We start from the raw sequence: 22,049 nt of genomic DNA on the forward strand, positions 1-22,049 counted from the left end.
GCTCCTTTTTCCCTTACTCACATCTATCTTCTTTAATAAACATCAACTAGACCTGGCCTGACTATTAAAACGCACAGAGCAACTTCTTCAGAAATTAATTTTAAGGCATTTTGGCTCTTGGCTCACAAGATCATAAGACTCAGCAGACTTTGTCAAAGTTCTAACAATCATGACAGAGCACTTTCGGTGCTGTACAGGCTGAGGGGTCAAGTGAAGTGACATCTTTACCACTGAGTCATTCTACCCCCTTGGAGATATCACTTACCGTCTTTCTTCATCAGCTGACTCATTTTTAAGGAAAATAAGGACCAAACAGGATAGATCTGAGGTCAGGAGAGATCTGTGTTAGGGGAATGTGTATCTTTGATTAAATGGGGTGAAGAATGGCCTTACAAACCTTTCAGGCACAAAAAGTCAAAGCTAAACTCTTGTGCTAGCCCCAAGGAAGGGATGGCACTCACCAACCACTTGTGCTCCAGGCCAGAACCTCATTTTCACTGTTTGGATTATCTCCTGGAGTTGGTTAAAATCAAAAGGCAATTAAGCCCCCATTGAACACTGGTTGAGATATGTGTACACGAGGCTGCTATGGCTCAACCATTACCACACAGCCTGCTCTGGTGTCCATCCCTTCATTTCAGTGGAGTTTCCCCTTCTCTTATCCCAGAGTGTGTGTTGAAAAAGAAATGCAGTGGCCTGAAGTCTCAGACTGTGCAGTTTAAAGTCCTGATGAATCCACTGACATCTGGCAATTTCTTTTTCCTTGACGTGACGTAAGCTTATTTAGCCAAAGAGAAGTCATTGAAAGCGAAGTGGAAGCTGACTCGGCCCTACAGCTAGGTATGACAAAACCAGAAAAGCCATCCTCAGTCATGAGCTGGTAGATCTAATTCAGACATGCCATAAATCACATAATAAAGGACACATGAGCAAGTGCTTCTTGTAGCTTCTGTGCCATGGAGAGTGAGTTAGATGGTAGTAGCAGCAGCAGAACTTATCCTACAGCTCAAGACAGGATAAATTTAACTGCACAATCCTTCCGCATAAATTTCTTACTATAACCTTCCTTTCTACCTTGGGCTCCCAAGCTTGTTCCTCCACCTTTACATTGGCTCAGTGATCTATTTCCAACCCCCCTCCTCCTTTTAGCTCACTTCTGAATTTAGCCCATTTTGCCAGGCTGCCAGGGAGCGATGCAGAGGAAGTTGGGCAGCCTCCTTAAAGGCTCACTCACATTTCAGGGACACATGCCATTGCTGTGCATGCAGAACATGCCGTTGTGCTTGGGAAACGGAAAATTGTGAGTGCACATAAAAATCACTCATAGACCATCGCATCCCTTCTCAACTCCTCTACTCCAACAGAACACTGCACACCTTCAGAGACCTACTAATTAAAAATGAGGTTGGAGATGGGAAGATAGTAAGAGGAAACCAACATTCAAGTAGTGTTTCAGCCTGAAGGTACTGCCCGTGAAAGACTGAAGGCTCAGTCTCAGAAGAGCTGCAGGTTAGGCAGCAGCCATGCAGACTACCCTGCACACGCCTTCTGATGTCTCTGACTTTGCCTGCAGGTATCTCCTCCAAAGTCAGGGTAGGTTCCACATCTATTCACCTTCCTCTTAGTTTACCCTATTATCAGGAGTGAAGGTTTGGTGATATGGACTCTTCCCTCCACGAAACAACACAGGCTCCTGAACAGCTGTCAGGTAACCAGGATGTGGCTTACCAGCTCGGCTCCAAATCAATCCAGTGACTTTCTTTGTATTTAAATCTTACTTGCCTCGGGGAATCCAGTCCTTCAAATGCATCCTCTTGTGCATGTGTGCACACACAATGCACGCAAAGTAAAAACTAACTGGGAAGATGACCCAGTCTCTCCCCTGCTGATGCAAATCAGTAACAAAATCCATCTTAAATAACTGGTTGACAAAGTTAGGGTCCAGGTGAGGAAATGAGCCTAGAGAGAGATGCTTGCACACTGTTCCAGCAGATGCATCTGGACTGATTCTGAGAGTGACGGACACTGTGGTAGCAATCAGATATAAACTATCTCTAGGCTGAGAGGCAGAACACGGTTCACACTGTGAGCACATATCCAAAGATACAGGTACAAAAGCAACAGCTTCTGGAACCTCGAGCCACACTGTTCATGGATTGTGGTTGCAACCACATAAATTGAAGAGCCAGTGTTGATCTTCAACTTACCAGCTGTAAACTCCTGGGTGTGACTGCAGGGAGGCACCCTAAGAATTTAATTTCATATTGTCCCCTTCATTTTTTTTTGCTGTGCAATCTGATTAAACATACACCGCATGTTGTTTAAGCGTCTGGCTGACCCCCTTCATATGGCAGCAAAGAGACTCCTCTTATATTTAGAAGCCCTCTTCTAGGGTTACATATCAAGATACGTGCACACTGCTGTTTTGCAGAATGCAGCTGCCCTGTAAGAAGCGAAAGATGCTAACATGATCCAGGAGCTGAGGCCAGCAATTTCAAGTTTCCATCTGTCTCTGCCTGTAAGACATGCAGGAAGGAAAAGAGAACTGGATTTCAGGCATTAGTTGGTGCAGGAAGACTGCATCAAAAAAAGGAAGCCTTGAGCAGCTTTGTGGAAGGAAGACTCTGTTCACCTGCCCAGGACACAGATGCTGAGCTGAAATACGTTTTACCACTCCCCCCCCCGCCATTTCATGCAATAACATCATTCAGAGCATACATATGACAGCTCTTTTTTTTTTTTCCCCCAGCAAAAAATGGTAGGTGCAATGCAGAATAATAATGGGCCAAATCCAAACCTAGATGCATGACAATGAAGAACAGGTAATTTCCAGAGACTGTCACAGATAATGAAATTTGTTTATATGCCCCTCAAAATATAAAGCAGGCAGCAATTCCTCAGTCAGACAACTGCATTCTGCCTTCCACACCCACTGCTGTCACCAGGGGTCTTGCTGATTTGGGCAGTAAGATGTCATTTAGCTTCCCCTATGTTTGATACCTCACTTTGTATGGGTCTTTCACACTTACAACAGAATGATTTGGTTGTACAAGGACCATATTCATTTCCAGCACAAGCTGTGTTTGACTGCATTTCTCAAACATGGTTGAAAATTTATGTAAACATAAATAAATGAAGAGAACTGACACCAGTACATTAGTAAAGCAAAAATAAGATTACCTATGACATAGAAGCACTAAAGAACATTAGAGGAATTGCTGCATTCTCCCCTGTCTGTCACATTAAGTGGTTTAATATAAAGCCTTTATTTTTATACCGATCAATAGCACTGTAAGGTAGCAACATTTATCTTCAGAAGCACTGAAGACACAATGGCTCAATTCTCAATTATATTAAGAGCAAGACTTCAAAGATATTTATGAGCATCAAGATGCAAGTTAGAATTCCAGTATGGTTTTCAAAAGCATCTGAACAAGTCAGGTGTCTAGCTCCTATTGATCTAAATCCTTGTTAGGCACTTTCAAAAAATACTTCAAGTTGCCTATCCCTATCCTCTAGTGTCCAAATAACTTTGGAAATCTTTCTCCCCTCTCACACCACTAGCTGTGGTTTAGTTTACAGTACTGGACTTTAGTATTTTGCAGAAGGATGAAACTTTTTGTACACACTTTGACTTTTAGTACACTGACGTAGAAAACTATTACTACAGCAATGCAATGGGGTTTACTTTGATGCCAGCAATTCAAGGTGGTGGAAATCTGACCTCTGTCAGATTTCTGTCTCTCAGACTGCTGAGAGACCTCCTTTGGTGATCTCATTTGACAGCTTTCCCCTCATGGTAGGAAAACCCCGAAAAGACCACCGAGGGACCATTTTGAAAAGGCCTCAACACTCCGGATGCTATTTTGAAAATGAAGCAAAGAGCCTGCCTTGCTAGTATTTTGAGCATTAACTGATCTCTAGCAACTTCTGCATGTACTAGCTACAGTACAGACTGGTTGTATAGTATCACGTAGGCCAGAAATCCTGGTTTTGCTTTGATTCACTTTATTCTGAAACTGTCCAAGGGGTTAGAAAAAGGGATATTACTCTTTAAAATAGAAGAGGCAAAAAAACTTAGGAAAGACACTTCCCACATACCAGAATGAACATGAATTAAAAGTAATTTTATTCCACTTCTCAATGACAGTTCTATCATATCTGGTAATAAGGCAAGCTACTAAAAGTCCCACAAGACATATCAGACCATTGAAATAGGATTCAAAAACCAAAGAGGAGTTCACAGAACAGCCAATTCTTGGGATCATCAAATTCAGTGGCAAGACTCCCATGTGGACAAATTTGATTAGTGTAAATGCTGAAGAAATCAACTGATTTCACCAGTGTTCGTGAAGTTTTATACTGGAGTAATTAAGGATAGGCGATGCATCACTGACTTCAATGAAAAACAGAATTTGGCAGAAAGAAAAGCAAAAAAGCACATTAAAAGTATAATATCAAGGCACAGAAAATACATGCTACTTCCAGGCATATGCTTTAACAGGTAAAGGTTTCTGGGAGATTATTATTATTTTCAATAGGTAGCTGTACTCCTGCCAGGCATGATTCTTTTCTCACTTGCACCTGCAAAACTCCCATGCATTTCTAGGTAGTCGGTCCAGATTTATGTTAGTGCAAGGAGAGTAAGTGTAAGTTGGCATAGCTTGCTTGAAGATGTAGTAACAATTAAAGCAAATGGAGCAACAACCACTGAAGATGTAGCCATCTGTCTTAACGCTCACCAGAGTTTACTCCTTTTAACATGGAGTATTTGTGTGACAAAACATTCTTTCAAACAGTTTTCAGCTAATAAAAAACAGCTGTCCCGTGCTAAATTTTCATGGGGTATCAAGAAACTGCAGTAATTTAGAGGCCATCAGTTCTGTAATCTAAGGCTGTTCACTGAGTAATATCTCGGGATTGGCAAGAGTCTATGTAACGTCAGTAAGGGTACAAAAGTCTGTCCATCTGTAACTGCATTGATATATAGACTATTCATAGCAAGATGAGAAGATGAACTAAACAAAAAAAGACATGAACAAAGCAGAACACAATGAAACTATGACTTGCTAGAGGAACAATAACAAAGGGATGAAGAAGAACATCTATTTAAAAAGATCTTTTGTCAGATAAAAAAACCAGGAACTTTTTACATACGTGAAGTTTAAAGAGGAAAATACGATCAGTGCAACTTTAATGCAGGACTGGAGCTAAGTCAAAGGAGTTCAACAATGAAAGACAACAAAACAAAACAAAAAACATTAAGAAAAATATGGATGCTATGGAAGAAGAGTCTCTTAATAATCAAGTGACTGAAATCGGTCCCAGGTGGTTAAAAATCCAAGGTAAAGACCTAAAAGCTGAGGATGACAGAAGAAAGCAGCCGCCGAGTCAGAGTACGCCCACAGCATTATAAAATCACATAGCAGGATAAAATCACAAACCCATGGTTATGATTGTGTTGAGACTATTTCAAAGGAATAAAAAAAATCCTTAATGGCCTGATCCAAAACCCACTGGAGGCAACAGGAGTTCTTCTGCTAGCTTCAGCAGACTGTGCATCAGATCTTACACTGTGCACTATAAACAGTCTAGACATATTGGCTTTGTCTGGCTAGGGTCAGCCAGGAAACATCATGGATCCAGCATACATTCCATGTAAATGAGAAAGAAAAGGGAGTTAGGGCAAGATCTCATTATACATTAGGGTAAAAGAGAAAATGCTGCTTTATACTGAGATTCCTTATAAATAAATAATTTTGAAAACCTGGTCACGCCATGCTGATTAACTAACTGGACTACCAGTTCATCCACCAGCAACATGCCTCTGCAGACTTGTAGGGTCAAATGTAACAGTCTGGAATGAAGGGTTTCCTTCTCTTCTTCTTTTTCCCCTCCTGAGATTTACATGCTGATATCCTCCAAGTGCAGTCCTGGTCTTCAGATAGCATGCTGCAAGGACACAAAAATATGTATTTTTAAGGGAGGACAAGACAGAGAGTTTGCCTTGTGAGTTTAAATTATTAATTCTACAGATCTAATGGATACATTATGCCACATTAGTGGCAACTTGTTCTCTTAACAAACATCCCTCTAGGTTAGTGGTTCAATACAGTTCTGAATCAAACAGCTACATTTCTAATGGTCATCTGTCAAGCTGAACTGAATATTTAAACTGGGTTACCTGAATCAATGCTAGTTAGGATCTTTCATTGCCAGGAAATGGGCTCTTATTTGACAAAGTTTCATGAGGTCAACAGCATCTCTGCTTCGTTGAAGTGGTACATAAAACAGTAAGGCAAGAACAATACTTTCAGCAGTAGACAACTTGGTAAATACGACAGCAATACATGACAGAGGTTTTAAAAGGGCTGGGTAACTTCTCTTGTGCATCTGCATTAGGAGAGGAAAGATCTGAGAAATTCCCTCAAATTCTTGTATTGGGGGTGGGTCTCAGACATTACCCATGGATGTACCGATCTGAGATTCACTGGCTTGACCCTGGACGCTGGGCTCTCTGCTGGAGTCCTGAGATATCTTTTCTGTCAAGCAGCTACCTTTTAGCAGCTCCTTAAAGAGGGATCTAGGACATGAGGCACTAAACAGTAAATATATCCTGCAGACAGCATTAACTCCTTTGTTGATTGTCTCTTGGACACTACTCGGAACTCCAATGGTCAGAATCTGTTATGGGGACATTTCCTCCATGCACAGATGAAACAACTGGGCCAGAATTTTTAATATGGTTTGCTAAGGAAATTAGGCTGATGTAATCACATTGCCTCTGTGCATCTACACGTCTGCCCACTGTCAGCCTCTGAGCTGACTGAACACATTTGATAGACAGGTAGAGGACTTGAAGTTCTTACATTTTTACAAATCCAGTAAAAAGAGGGAGGGTATCAAGGAGATAATCAGATAATCTACCCTTACTGGTAGAAAAGCAGCAATATGAGCTCACCGGCTAGGTGGACACCAAGAATTCATGTGGGTAAATGACAATAGGAATGCCCTGACTTCACACTTTGTGCTCTACCAGTTACTGGCAGGTCAATCCCTGCAGCGAAAAGCAGGTAGTCTTCCCCAACTCTTTTTTTTCTATGGTAAGGTACAGAGAACAGGATTGGCAATGTAAAGATCTGGAGGCTGTCTGTGTAATTCCTGCCATCGTACTGGCCCTCAGTTTATTCTGTCTCTGAGAGAGAGACAGTCACTCAGTGAAATGGCTGCAAAGGCTTTTAATAGCCTCAGGAAGGGGACAGCAGAGAGATTAAAAATAATCTTGCGTGCCTTTTTTGCCTGAAGAATTATTTATAAGTTAGTAAGAAAAATGTATGTATACATCTGTCCCTGGTGCACAGACTAAATGTTTACTCCTTTTCCTTCTACCAGTAATTACCAATGTTGCATTACTGCACATATGCTTGATTTAAGACCCTACTGATTATGAAACAGTATAGGCTAGTACTTTCTGCACAGCCTGGCTGTCTCTCTGTCTTCCTTTGAAGCCATGCTGACAGGCGGTATTGCTGTGACTTCCTTGGCGTGAAGTTCTAGATCAAGTGAGATTAAAGAAGGGGTCAGAAGTTCACGCACCTCTATGAGAGCATTAAAATATCATAATGGTTTGCATGAAATTCCAAAGTCACTGAACACGACTACCCTTCTCACATAAGTTATTACCAGAAGATAATTCTACCCTGCCTGTGGCCCTAGGGTTCAAGATAAACAAAGACAATGAACTTTTGATGTGAATGAAAAAAGTCTTGGACACTGGTCCACTGGCAGGATTTTCTTGCATTCCTTTCCTTCGGTACTTTGGCTACCCTTCCTCAGACCAAAACTGTCGCTATCTCAGCCAGAGCTCTACAGAAAAGCTTGTGTCTTTACGTCACTCTAACACTTCTTATTAGTTCTCCACATTTCTACTGGACTTACTCCTACTTGCCTAGACTGCAGAGAACCACTAGAGAGGTGCACAAAAGACATGGGCCTTATATGATATGCTTTGTGGTTCAGTTGGGAAGCAAAACTCACGTGAGCTCTAGTTCTGCCCTGAGCAGCATTGTCAAGCGTCACTCAGACGCTAGAGATAGTCTAAAAGTATGTGCTGTAAGAAGCTGCATATTGTTTCAGACTAGTAACAGGCTATGCAGCAAACCCAGCAATGGAGTAAGAATGCATGATTCCCATGGTAGAATATGACATGTTAACCCAGTTAAGAACAGGGTTTAGGATACCTGGGGTCTCCTTCACTTAACTAAGGAGGTTCCAGCCCAGGATTATGTTTCTCTGAATCTGCCAGTGGGACTCAAGTGAAATCCAAAGACACCAAGCGTCTTGTGTTATCAAAAAGCAGAACAAAACAGAATTTGGAATCTGCTCCAAAAATTTGGAGACTGCTCTGAAAACACAGAGTGTGAACTACTGGAGAACCCTCATTCACTGACAAAATTATTAGCTTTTGCTGATCAAAATACTTAGCAAGAGACAGGAAGGCTGACTCCAAATCCATTCAAGTCAGTAGAAAGGCTACTAACAAGCTTCATGAAGGAGCATAAGCATAGTGGTACTGGGTTGGAGCAAACAGCGATCTTCGCAGCATCCCATCTCTGACAGTGACATGTTACAAATGCCTAAAGGAGCTGTATAAGAAAAGGCTAAGTCCAGGGTGATATTTCTCCCTTTACTGCCTTCCAGCTCTGGCAATCTGCAGCTTAGAAACTTCCTGAGCCCAAGATTATATCTGCATCTTTGCATTTAAGCTTTTTTTGTAACTTCACTTGTTGCTGTTTCAAATAATTTGTATTTTTGGTATCCACAGCAACCAGAAGGAATAAGTCCAACAGCTGCATTGTATGTCATGTGGAAAAGTACCTCCTTCTTGTTTAAAGCTGCTTTCCTCTGATGTCCCTTTAGCTCATTCATAAGAGACAACAAATAATCCCTCTATTTCACTGCTGCCTTTAACTACCGATTCCTAAGTCTTTCTTTCCCAAGCTAAAGAGATAGTGCCTATTTTGTCTTTCCACATATGAAGGTTTTTTCATACCTTGCAGCCTTCTCTTTGGTTTTTTTTGCGTGTGTATACACGTCTTTCTTAAGACAAGGACATCAGAACGAGAAGCAGGATTCAGGATGTGGTTCACAGCTGAGTGTCGCCTGTCATTAGGTCTCTTGCCATTTACTCTCTAACCAGGCATATTACAGCAGATTAAGCCCACATGCAGGCTAGGGCGCACAGCTCTGCACTGTTTCAGTTCGTAGTGGTGTCTCCTTATGGAAGACAAATATGTCCCTTTTCTCACTGCAGTTCTTGATGGACAACACGCCTTTGGGCACATATGCAGGGCTAGACTCAGTGGTGACACAAATACTGGTTTAAGTTACATCTGAGCAAGCAGTGGAAGTGTAATTCAGCATTCAGGACTGACAAGGCAGGAGTGCAGGAGAAGCTGACAGGAGAGGGTAAAAGTTACAGAATGGAGTAAGAATAAATTTGGCCTAGTGTGGAATGGGGGACAGCCCTGTTTCAGCACACATCACAGCTTAACGCTCAGTGATTCCTCAGCATAATGAGGAACACGCCAGTTTATATTGATCAAGACAGACAAGTTTTATTGCTGGGCTGTTAACTCCAGTGATGCAAGTGACAGCTTCCCCTTTGTCTACATTCAGGGCCACGACTGCGGAAGGTAGATGGTTCCCAAGTGTTGGTTGGGCCCTGTTCCAGGCTATATATATATGTATCACTATATATCTTAATGTATGTTTGCTAAAGATAACATGCCAGTATCAAAGATAAATGAGGCTCTCCAAGGCAGCAGTAGAAGCCCAGAGTTGGCTTAGCACCGAGTAAATCTTCTAAATGAAAAGTCAAGGCTGCTTCTTCCATGCAGACGTAGGTGTAGCCTGCTGTTATTCCTGTGCTACCATTGCTCTGCAACTGAATAAACCAAAGAAGGCATGCAAGGAAGCTCGGGGTTCAGAAGTAGGAATTTTCAGAGAAATGAAAGGGTCTTCCTCTTCCTGAGACTATCAGTATTACTGGGGGTATAATGACACTGTTTGTTCAAAGCAGGAATTTCTTGCACTTCCTCCCTCTGCAGCTTCTACCATTTCTACCCTCTGCACTCCTGACTAGACGTTTTTCTCCTGGCTGAGGCATGTGGAGTACCATGGGAGCCCTCCTCAGCTCTGCTTAAAGCACAGGACTTAACCCCTTTCCTAAGCAAGACGGAACGCATGGTAGGTTTGGGTACTGAAAAGCCAGAAAAGGAGATGTGGGAACCAATGGATAACTTTGGTTGGAATTTTTAATAGGGCATGTGGGTTTTGATACTCAGAGGCTACTGAAATTCAGCAAGTTAGGCATGAACCTAACCTGACCTCATTGAACTGGTCTTCCAGAAATACCATTCATAGAGATGAAATTACTTTCCAGTGAATGCTGAAGGAATCCAGGTCTAGAGACGGAGAAGTATTTGAGTGTTCAATTCACAGTAGTTTCAATGAGAGATGCTCAAGAGCAGCAAAGAAGGTTTTTAGCAATTAAGTTGTGAGATTGCACAGAAGGAGACCCAGAAACTCTGCTGAAGACAGCAAGGGACTGCTTGGGACTATGCAACAGTGGTGGTGTTAAGCCATGGGGCACAGTCCCCAGAACTGCTGGAGCAACTGCCTGGCATATTGGATGCCTTGACCCAGATGGAGCTTCGGAAGGAGGATGTAGCTGTCCAGGCAGGGAGTGCCTGCTGCCTGTCTTTGGGGCTGGGATGTTGGTGGCCTCTCTGGTGGGAGCTGTACTCTGACTGAAGCACTGAGTCTCCAAGGAAAAGGGCTTCAGGAGGAGGTGAGCAGACTGCAGAGCATCAGGGTGTACAAACAGGAGACCAACAGGGTCTTCACAGAGACTTTGGAGAGGGGAGTGCCTGAGCTCCACAAAGCAAAGGATGAACAACTAAAGACTATACTTGAACAAGACCTGAATGGAGACTTCCATGATGGGGAAGATCTGAAGTTTGCGACTTCTGGCACGAAGATCTGCATTTCCAAGACATGTGTAGCCAGCCCACTGGGAGAAGGTGAGGAGTTGTTTTAAAGGAGACTTCAGAGCCAGCTGAGCCTTAACCAAGTTTATGTACCAAGAGGAAAAGTTGTGTAACAATTGATAGAGATTCCCTCCTGCCAACCTGACTTGGATGTCTCAGGTTCGTTGCTTTCCAGAAGTGCAGACCTGGGACGTTGTGCAAGAACTCCCAATGCTCATTCAGCCCTCAAACTCATTACACCCTGCACCTTTGATACCGTCAGCAGAACCATGGATAAATCAGAATGAGCTAGTGAAATTTATCAAAGGGTTTATGAATACTCAAGTAACACCCTTTGTGAGAAGCTCTAGCAGCCATGGGAGAACAGATAAAGTACTAACACAGATTAGAAATGAGATGGTAGGATGGTAAACAACAAACTCTAAGGAGAGACACATAAGACTATGGAAGAATACAAGGGGGTACTCCCAGTGCTAATTTGCAGTGAGACTTGTTATCCTTTGAAGACCAAAAGAAGCCACAAGGAATGCCAGCAGGAGCAACTGGGTAATATGGTAGCTGATGAATTCAAGTGGATAAAACACAGAGTAATGAATCCTGGAAGGGTCAAGCTTTTCATACATATTGCTGAAGTCTAAATTAACTTTCAGGAAAAATGCATGTGTAGGTCATGGAAACATCAAATCTGTGCCTAATGGTAATCAAATAAATCAGTTACGGGGCTGACTGTCATATTATTCCATTAAGGCTATTTTGTACTACCTTACTAATACTGAAGCATATATATTAAAGTTAGCACAGAATTAATTTACACTCACTTCACATTAGCAGAGTGCAAAGTGGCTGTTAGTAAATAATCATGACCAAGGTACAAATGGATGTGAGATAACTGCACGGAGCATGCAATGTCATCCACACCAGTGGCATGTCAAACTCAAAGACAATTTAGCATAAAATATAAATGTCCAAGAGTAAGGCAACAAAGGGGACTCGGGTAAGCATGGAGGAGGGTAGAAAGGCCAGTTGGGTGCTCCTGTTAACTCATTTTCACATCAGAAGAATAAAGAAGATTGTTGCTTCCATCAAACACTTTCTTAGAAGCAAGGGCTCTTTGGAGGGTGACAGGTGATAGGGAGAAAGGGAGTAATAAAGAGACTGGAAAGCCAGAGAGCAGGGCGAATCCAGTAAACCTTGAGTCCCCACAAAACTCAAGGTACCATTTGGCCAAGAGACCTCTATGGAAACTCTTCACTGAATACAGAAATTAATATCCCAGCAGTGTGCTGAGGGTTCCTAGGCAATGCTTCCATCTAACACAGAGATTTTTCTCTTAAAAAAAACCCAAACCCAAAACCAATTTTAAAAATCCTCAAAAGACAAAACTTAACAAAAAACCATAAAGTCCTATTACACTGATTTACTGCTGCTTACTTCCTTGAGGGTAGGAGAGAGAGAGGTGCTTACAAATAGTAGCTAGCTGTAAAGTGCTAACTACCACTAATACCTGGCAGTGGGCACAAAGAAGCATTCACGCATTCAGCACACAGGGTCCTAACTGTAGCGGAAGTGAAATGTTGACTACAACTAAACGTAGGTAGTTAAATGTGCCCTGGTTAAATGCACGTGCCCTGGTTAATGTGAATGCTTCAGGTCAGTGTTGTCTGCCACTCCTCATGCTGCCCTTCTCTCCTCCTACTTAAAAAAAAAATTGAGCTGCTATCCTTGTCTGAGAAATGATGAGTAAGGTAGTAGAAGTGAACAGAGGAATTTACTGCTGCTGTCAATTACAAAACTTGGCACACCCAGCCTGAGGTGACTTGGTTTTAAACCTTTGAGGGCGAACAAACTGAACACAAGCTGAACCAAAGAGAGATTCATGCCTGCAAAATGCATGGGAAATTAATGAATATACAGTAAGCTTCTGATTCTACAGCACCATCAACTAACATCCTACAGAAATGGACCCCATCTCCACTAACGTCCCTGCAATTCAATATGGCGTACTTCAAGATTTTGTCTGAAAATGTTGTATATGTTTAACCAACTACTCCATTCCACTCCCCAGAGATGTTTGCGTATCAGTGGTGGATGAGGTGATCTCCGTTTATAGTTTATACATAAGTTTGTACAGTGCACTGAAAGGCTCTCCAACCCAAACAGCCAATAATAAATTCATTTAAATTGGTTATTTTAATGAGAAGTGCACATTACTATGGAGAAAAGAACATATTGTTGCACAACCTTAAGAAAGGATATCAATACCAGAATTACTTCTGTCCTCTTTTCCAAATAAGCTTATAATCTATCTGGGTAACCACTGAGTATAGAGAGATTCATTTGTCGAGCTTCTTCACTATTGTTCCAGGTGTACGAAGGCAGGTCAATTGCACAGCACTGAGAGCAAACGACCTTCTCCCACAGCAAGCCAAGTCAAAATTACATTTGTGATCACTTTTGATATAGTTATGGTCACCTTAATTTCAAACAGTAAAATAGTAATTGACTGTCATCTTCTCCTTGCAAAGTTAAAAGATATATTGGACAGATTATGAGACTGGAAATTAGCACTGGGAGACTCTATTACCTGAAATCTAAGGATCTCTATGCACTTAGCCTTGCAGATGGTGAAACTGAGGGGCAGAAAAAACAAAAAGCAACTGGCCTAAACTGGAAAAAACTAAGGAAGCTGCAAGAGTTTCTAGAAAATCCACTGCTGCTAAGACACAGTCGTTTGCATTTAACCATAGACAATAGAATTTTCTAAATTGCAAACTAAGTAAAAATTGCTCTTCTGGAAAACATGCATGCATCCCTAAATTTTAACATTAGTAGATAGTTCTGACAATCTTCTTATTCTGAAGCCTGTGCACAGAGAAGAACTGCTTGCCTTGGAACTAGTAGCATTTTGCTTACCGTTGTGAAATGAACTACGCAATAGATTCCAATGATGACAAGGCCAATGATAATTGATGCAACAGCAACCCAGAGTGCATTGCGACCCAGTCTTTTTGACCCTTCTATATCTCCTTGATTATAACTGTTTAAAGCCTGTAGAAGAGAAACAGAGAGTTTGTGACTTTTTTTAAACAGAAATCTGTACACAAACCAATGTGACTGCTTTGAACTAACATTAAGTTCTGTGCACGTTGGTACTGTAGAAAGGACTTCAGAAAAGGGTGATTTGCCTTGTAAAAATAAACATGCACTGCCAACAGTCCAAGGTAAGCAGGGAGTCCAGTTTTCTGTTCCACTCATTTTCAGTACATTTCATTGCAACTACAGTTCTTTTATTTTCAATGGTGAGGCTATATTCATATGATGAGTTTTCTTGTACACACCAGTGTAAGAGCTGTCAAATCAACTCTAATCCATCCATTTGCATAAATCAGTGGCTTTTATCTCTGGCAATATTTTTGCAGTATATGTGAACTGTTAGTTGGCCACTTCACTAGCGGTGAAATAAACTCTTACACTTTATAGGACCATAGGCATGAAAAGGAGCATAAACAGGCTGCATTTTTACAGAAAGTCTCAGGAAAACTTCTTAAAAAAAGCTTACTAATTTCCTATTTTTCCAGTGTTTTACTTTCCAAAACAAACTTTGAAGAATTAATAGGTAGTTTGCTGGTGGTGGAAAGAAAAAACAAAACAAAGAAATATAGATCATCTGAACAAAACATCTGAGTGCCATCTTCAGGGGCTAGAAATTCTGTCCCTTTGCATTTTCGGAACACACTGATAATTATTATCATATACATCCTGAGGCATGCATCAGACATACGGATATTATCTCAACAGACTTGACTTCATCTCTATCCACCCATGATTTAGCAGATACTTTATATTCATTACATGCAGAGATTGCAAGGTGTGATAGAACCACTCTGATCTTCTAGTCTTTTGTGAGACAGACTGTAGGATTTTCTGAATTAATTTTTGTTTTAACCAGACCATATTTTTAAAAGAAAAGATTCAATGAAGGACACGGAAATATTCTAGTACACGAGTCTAACACAGTTTGTCATAACTTTTTCCCAAGAATAAGATGCTATCAAAGAATTTTAAGAAAGAGTATTATTACTAAGAATTATTTTGTAAGATCAGGAGAGTTTGAGTTCATAAACCATGACATCGAGTCCAGATTTCTTTATCAGATTGCACTATTGAACTATCTCAGCATGCTTCCTCAGGGAATCAGGTTAGTCATAATCTGTTCTTCAGTATCTCTAAGTATTCCAGGAAGTATCCCAGAAATGGGAGGTGTGGGGGGTGAAATATGGGGATCTGATCAAATGAACTGTTCTGTGGAGTAAATAATTCCGGTTGTCTTTAGAAAATGACTGCATGAGGTATCACCAACTGCTATTACAAAAGTGCTTTAGTTATGAATCACTTTTTGTAGCAAAGACAGAACAGCTAATTCAACAGACTGAAGTTCTGAGACTGTGGAGAGAAGGAAAGGAATGAACTTCAGAGGATACCAAGCATTGTTGTAGAGCCTTTTTCCCAAGCAGAAAAATAATTAGGGACATTATCTGTGTGTGTTCTGTCAATTAGTGAGCACACAGAAGTTAATGGGCTAGATGCATCCTTGGTGTTAGCACTGCAGTAAGATCACTCGTGCCAAGACAGTCCCAAAGCAATGAAGCCTATATTCCTAGAATTGCATCTCAAGGATAAGTGCAGGTAGTTATTCTCTAGTGTCTAAGAAAGGCTGACCTGCTGACACACTCTTGCCCTTAAAGAGAGCACTGATACATTTTTTTCTCTTCCTGGAAGCCTACGTGCCTAAACATTTCTCTATTTTATTTCCCTAAAGAATATCACTAATACCTCTGCTCTGCTGTCAAATTTCGTTGAGGTTGGCTAGTGGATTAAAGGATGTAGTGGGGAAAGAGGGAAGAGATGAAAATGAGAGACGGACACAAACACATAGTCAAATAGGATGATGCCACCTCTGATTCTCCACCAGTGCGGCCTCCTGTTACAAAGGGTGGCTGGCACAGTTCCTCTCACCTAAGTTACTCCACTGTTTTCAGCAGTCCTGTCTGCAGGAGAAAAGCTTTCTTAGGTTTTCTCAAAATACATTTGGGAAGGCCAATAAAAGGAGTATCAGGAGAAACATGGCTTGGCTTGGTCTTGAGCAGGCTGACTTCTCCTCCTGCCTCTGTCAGCAACTATGAATGTGACTGTGGCTACAGGGAGAAACATGGAGAGGCATCGCTGACACCCCAGCCCTGACTTTGTTCTCCCCACCCATCAAAGGACTCGCTTCCCATGACATCGAGAGTGGTCCTGCAAACACTCTAAACTCAGTTCTCCATACATGCAGTCTCAAGACTGAGACAGAGTTGTAAGCAAGACACGGCAGCACCAGCTTGCAGTACTGTGCAATTTTACTAATGTATTTAGGAAGTCTGGACAATGTCCATGTGATTTCTGCAGGTACTGCATAAATAATTCACCCTGTGCACTTTAATAAATAATGTCATTTTAATACAAATCCATGATGAAGAGGAGGAAAACAGCATTAATGATAAAGAGGAGGATTTGGGAGAGACAAGAAGGAGACAACAGTTTCTTTATTAAGAGGTTTAAATTAAATGGCATAACTTAGACAGCATTCAAGAAAAAATAAGAGATTTGGGGGAGTGGTTGGGGTCTGATGTAAAGCTCTTTGAAATTCATTTACTTCCGTCTGCTTCAAAGGGCCCTTGGATCAAGCTTCCAGTTTTCAACGTTAGACATAGACAACATTAACTGTTAAAACCTTAAATGTTACATCTGTTTATTTCCACGGGCTAGGCAATATAGGTGCCCGCATCTGCGTGCAACATTTGGTCTGTCCAACTTTTAAAACAAATTTCAGCCATTTTCAACCTAATACCATATGATTTCTCAGGTTTCTGCTACCTCACTCACTATGAAGTCATAAACTAAATTAAAGCCACAGTTCTGCAGCTGCTTATTTACTTGAGCAATCTCAGTGACTTCATCAGGTTCACACACATCTATTTATAAAAGATATTCTCAGTTCAACAATGAAGCAACTTAACCTCATATGAACAGAAATTTGCTGAATTAGCTACAAACTATTAATCATTTTTAATGTGCATTTTCTGTTCCACATTCCCAGAGCACCGTTTATGGCAAAAGCAGAAAGAATACTGAATTACTTCAGAAATCCTCCTCTACATCTCTTACCAATCTGGGCAGACCAGACTGAGGTTCTCCGATCAACATTTTCTATGCTTTCCACGAACCAGGCTGTAACAAACCTTATCTGGTTGTGCCTGGAAATGAAACACTCTCTCTAGTTCAGATCAAAGGAAGAATGAGATACACTGGCTCAGTATGACTCCTCACCGTGAGAACAACTTACAGGGAAGGAGAAGAAGAGGGGCGACTCGGGGAGCGATTCAGAACCAGGCTTGATCTCTGCTTTTTGGCAAATGAAACAGGCAGGTGATGAGCAGGACACAATGAAAGGGGAGTTTGCTCTGCAGGTTGTATAGCAGCATGCAAGCAAACGCTGGACTTCTGTGTCTCTGGGGACAGGTTGAAAGTGGCGTTGCAGAGGAAAAGCTTACCAGTTTGCAAAGATAAGGGCCGTGCAAAAATGCTTAAGAACAGCTGCTGAGCCTTGCTGTTTAATAGTCCTGAAGTAGGTACAGGCTGTCCCATATGGTATTAGATGTCCAGGTACCTACAAGCTACTTAAAAAAAAGCTGTATAAATAATAAACTTTCCAAATAAACTTTCTAACTAAAGAGAAGTACAGCTGTACAGGAACATTGGTCACTATGCTAGTCACTGACCTGACCAAAGCCAACACACTGTACATGGCTCGTTAGGATCCCAATTAGAAGAGGTGACCCCCTCAGAAAGCAAGTTCCATCCTTTGCTGTCCCATGACTTCTACCACCCTCTTGCTCGTTGTCTCTGCTTAAAGAAACTAACATACAGACAAGGCATCTGAATCCAAGGGTAACAAATACAGTTGAACTTGTTACTATCAGAGGCAAATGAGCCAAGACTGTCACAGCTTGACCACATATGTTGTTTGAAACATGCAAATGATTAAACAGAAATATGTCAACATAAAGAGGGAGTTAGGAGCAAACAATCAGGGAGAAATAGCTTTTGAGAGACTGTTTTGGAATTGTTACAAATCTAAGCCCCTATGGAATTAGATGACTAGTCTGACATACGGATCTTTGAAATAAAGACAACTGAAGGTGCTGTACTGAGAAAGGCCAAAGTTTGTTCAACTATCAGACCTCAGTGCTGGTATTAGAAATATCTAAAGGATTCATTTTTCAGAGTTGTCCCACAGCCTCCCTCTAGCTCTGATTCCATGAGTCAGATACAACCAGTCCACCTGAGCCAGTTCTCAGATACAACTGCCAGTTCACTGCCAGGTAAGTGCTCTTCGGGTTCACAATAGGGGGAAAAGACACGACTGCAGATAAGGAGCCAAAGAGCTCAGTGACACACTGCCTAGCCACAGCCTCGCACAAGAGAAGTCTCTTCTGTCTCATGAGCCTCCTGACTTGGTACCTGCACCCCACACTCCTGCCCTGATGCCTGTGGTCTCACCTACGTGAGAAAGAATAAGGAAAGTCTGAGCGAGGCACCTCTGGGGTTGAGTGAGCCAACTAATTGTACAGCAACACAATACAGCTGCTGGAAGCAACAGGAAGCAGGAGAACCGACAGCATCTGGCTGGAACTGCAGAAGAGTACTGAGGAGAACAGTAATCCTACAGCCAGGAGTCCTGGCCAGGACCCTGGGGAAAACAGATCTGCATTTGCCAAAACTGCCAAGCAACCCTCGCACCTGCAGGTGACCAGCAACAAGTTTGAGGGGGCTGCTCTTGTAATGCCAATAATATATCAACACACTGATGCCATTAAGTGTCTGTTCTACTAGCTATCCTCTTACCCCTATCATGAGAAACAAATTTCTTTCACAAAGGAGGTAAGGAACAAGAAAAGGTTATCACCACAATAGGGAGAACTTGGGAGAGGTTGATTCTAAAAATATAGTCGAGGTAAGATCTGAAATGGTAAGGTTTGTGCCTGCAAAGGTGAAAAAGAAGTGAGGAAACCAGTGCTGGAGTTGTAAATGGGGCAGCAGAAGAGACTGTCATTTAATTCGGGGGTGTGTTAGAGCCCAGACTCTACTTTTAGAGTGAAAACATTGTCTGAATTGAGGGCACTTAAGGAGGACATGACACAGGCAAACAGGGTGCTGAACCATGCCCCTCTAGAAGCCAACAGCACTCTTCCTTCCAGGCCCATTCTAGGAAGTGGAAATTTTCTAAAGAACTCCACTTCTATGGGTCTTTCTCTCTTCTGACACAAGATCTCAGGCAAGCTCTGCAGACTATAAAGGTATCTTCCGTAAGAAAAGAAAATAACCCACTTAGCAACTCTAGGAAACAAGCTGAGAAAGAGAGGGAGGATGTAGATCCCATAAGTAGAAATACTATCAGCATAGGTTAAAACGCAGAACCTGGAGTTCAGGTTAACGGAGCAGTTACAGGTTGCAGCTCTAAAAGGCAGAGGAATCGGGCTGTGGAAAGTAAGTTGGACATGTTATTTTCATGGAAAAGGAGAGGGTTTAGGTAAGAATTATGTTGAAACAGAAGGCATTCACATACAGTGGAGATTATTGTTCTGGTTTTTGTTTCCCCCCTTTAAGGGAGTGGGCAGCTGAGACCTGCACAGACTGTTTAACATTCAGGAAGTGCTCTTCCCACCCTGGTTTCTACATATCCCCTGGTGACAGTTACTTAAGCCTGACTCCAAAAGCCTGCATGAACTTCAACTAGGGTGTGGGTGGAGATTTCTCCATATGGGGTGCAAAAATCTTTAGAGGCCAAATTCTGTCCTTGACAGTTAACTTCTGTGCAGCCCCACTGCTTTGGCGAAAGCATTGTCACAGTGAACAGATGCTCACAGCCCCAGATCATCAGCTCTCATTACTTTATATAGCACCATAAGTGTCCACAGACAGAAAGGATGCTGGGTACCAGCACAACAAAATCTTCTCAAATGAAGGAAAAGAGCATATTGTGTAGTTAAGTTAACAACAAAGAAAATAAACGTGGAAAAAATAAAATGACAGCTAATACTTATCTGGACAAAAAAGGTTGTGAAGATGGCTTTGGAATAGCTCCTTTAAGTGCTTTTCAAGCTTAAGCATGTATCCCGACATTTAGGTGTGATTTCTGATCAATCTTACTAGTTTTAAAAGTGTGCGCTTTAGTATATTTTTAGATATATGTAATTATCCTTATACTTAATTGCAAAAAGAAACAACTATATTTTTACTTACCTTTTCAGCCTGGCTGTCAGAGAAAAGGATGAAAACACACAACATGTTTTAAACCCTTTTCAGCTCCTAAACAACAGAAATACATTGCAGTATTACTGATTACACTGATCATGTATCCTATTAGAAAAGTCTGGATCTAACTCTGCAACTTTTAACTCAGAGAAGATTCTGTTCTAACAATCCCTTTGAAGGTAACAGGATTGCTAGATTATTAAGGACTATGCAAATCAATTGTAGGAGTGAGGCTGCTCTCTCAGTGTACTCGATACTCAATTTTATAAGGGTTTTTGCCAACAACCTACAATAATTATTGTTGTGTGTATTATTCTAGGCAATGGTTAGTATCAGGCTAAAGAATCTGTTTACTGGAAAAAAGGCACTTCTATCATATTTGATTAGCTGAAGTAGAAACCACATCTGCTCCTTTGCAAATCTGATTTCTGCTTCCCAGTTGCCACTTTCACACATAGATACGATGTCCAATTCAGTGTGCGAGTTAGTTGATGTAACAAATCCCATTAATTGGGATAAACCTCCCTCCCTTATACAGCCTAATATTGAAAACTTGTTTTCAACTGCCTTTCACTCCACGTTTAATATCTGCTGCTGGGATAGCTAAGTGGACACCCTGACTGAGCTGCTGATGCTCTCAGGCTCGCTGCCTCACCTAACTTTGTCCACACACGCCAGGGACAAGGGGTTAAAAAGGCGGCTGGATGCCCCTTACCCTGACGGCTCCTCCAGCCCCGCTTTGCTCCTGCAGGTCCCGGCCGGGAGCGCCGCGGCTGGGGGCCGGGCCGGCGCGGAGAGCCGGAGGTCGCCCCGCCAAACACCCAGCCCCAAGCCGAAGGTCGCTTGGGCACCCGGCGGGGGTGCTACTCACCATGACGGCGAAGACGAAGGCGACGATGTTGACGGGATAGGCGGGACAGAAGCAGGCGAGGATGCTGAGGAGCAGGTAGTTCTTGGGCCGCGGCTGCGGCGGCCCGTCGGGGAGCTCATCCTCGATGTTGGTCTCGGGGCTGTTCTCCAGAGCCCTCTTGATGTCGGCACCGGCGGGGAGCGCGGACATGGGGCTGCGGTGCGGCGAGCGAGCGGCTCGGAAAGCCCAGCGCCGCGCACCGGGCAGGCGTGACCCCGCCGCGGCGCCGAGCCAAGGGAGCCGCCCGGCGCGGCGCGGCGCCTCCCCGGGACGGGCACCCGGCAGCGCTGCAGGGCGGGGGTGGGGGGCTGCCCGCCGACAGCTCCTCTTACGCGAAATCTTTTAACCCCGGAGTAAATTCACGGGAGGAATCGGAAAAAAAGAAAACCAAAGCCGTCGAGGGTTTCCAGCGCCGTGAGCCGGCTGCGGCTGGCCGGAGACGGGCGGGGGTTCCCCGGGCTATCCCCGTCCTGTCCCAGGAGCCTCCCCCGCCGCGCCGCCGCTGGCACGGCGGGGTCCGGAGCCACATGGCCTTCGGCTGTTCCGGTCTTTTCCGAAACTTTTTAACTGTTTGCAGTTAAACGACTTAACTGAGCTTGCATTACCCCCGGGGAGAGCTTCGCTGCGTTCTTAGACTCTCATTTCTAGCGTCAGTGAGCTCCATCAGCAAGTGGTGTAAAGTCTGCAAAGGCATTTCCTTTGATCTGGGCTGAATTTGTCATCTCCTAACCCCA

General features: G+C 42.7%; 1 protein-coding gene across 1 annotated transcript; it reads right to left on the reverse strand.

Moving 5' to 3' along the window:
• Positions 1-4,106: 4,106 nt before the first annotated feature.
• On the reverse strand, positions 4,107-21,511 carry TMEM233 (transmembrane protein 233). Its single transcript, XM_076353396.1, has 3 exons — positions 21,277-21,511; positions 13,965-14,099; positions 4,107-5,952 (listed from the first exon to the last, which is right to left on the reverse strand). Exons 1-3 carry the CDS (start codon positions 21,463-21,465, stop codon positions 5,941-5,943), a joined length of 336 nt encoding a protein of 111 aa, XP_076209511.1. The 5' UTR covers positions 21,466-21,511; the 3' UTR covers positions 4,107-5,940.
• Positions 21,512-22,049: the final 538 nt, after the last annotated feature.

This window comes from Aptenodytes patagonicus, chromosome 15, assembly GCF_965638725.1.
Source record: "Aptenodytes patagonicus chromosome 15, bAptPat1.pri.cur, whole genome shotgun sequence".
Taxonomy (NCBI): domain Eukaryota; kingdom Metazoa; phylum Chordata; class Aves; order Sphenisciformes; family Spheniscidae; genus Aptenodytes; species Aptenodytes patagonicus.

Excerpts from the sequence above, each read along its gene's own strand:
- TMEM233 (XM_076353396.1), bottom strand. The coding sequence starts at position 21,465 with ATGTCCGCGCTCCCCGCCGGTGCCGACATCAAGAGGGCTCTGGAGAAC. Across the intron at positions 14,100-21,276 it reads CCTTCGTCTTCGCCGTCATG|GCTTTAAACAGTTATAATCA; the intron begins GTGAGTAGCACC and ends TCTCTTCTACAG.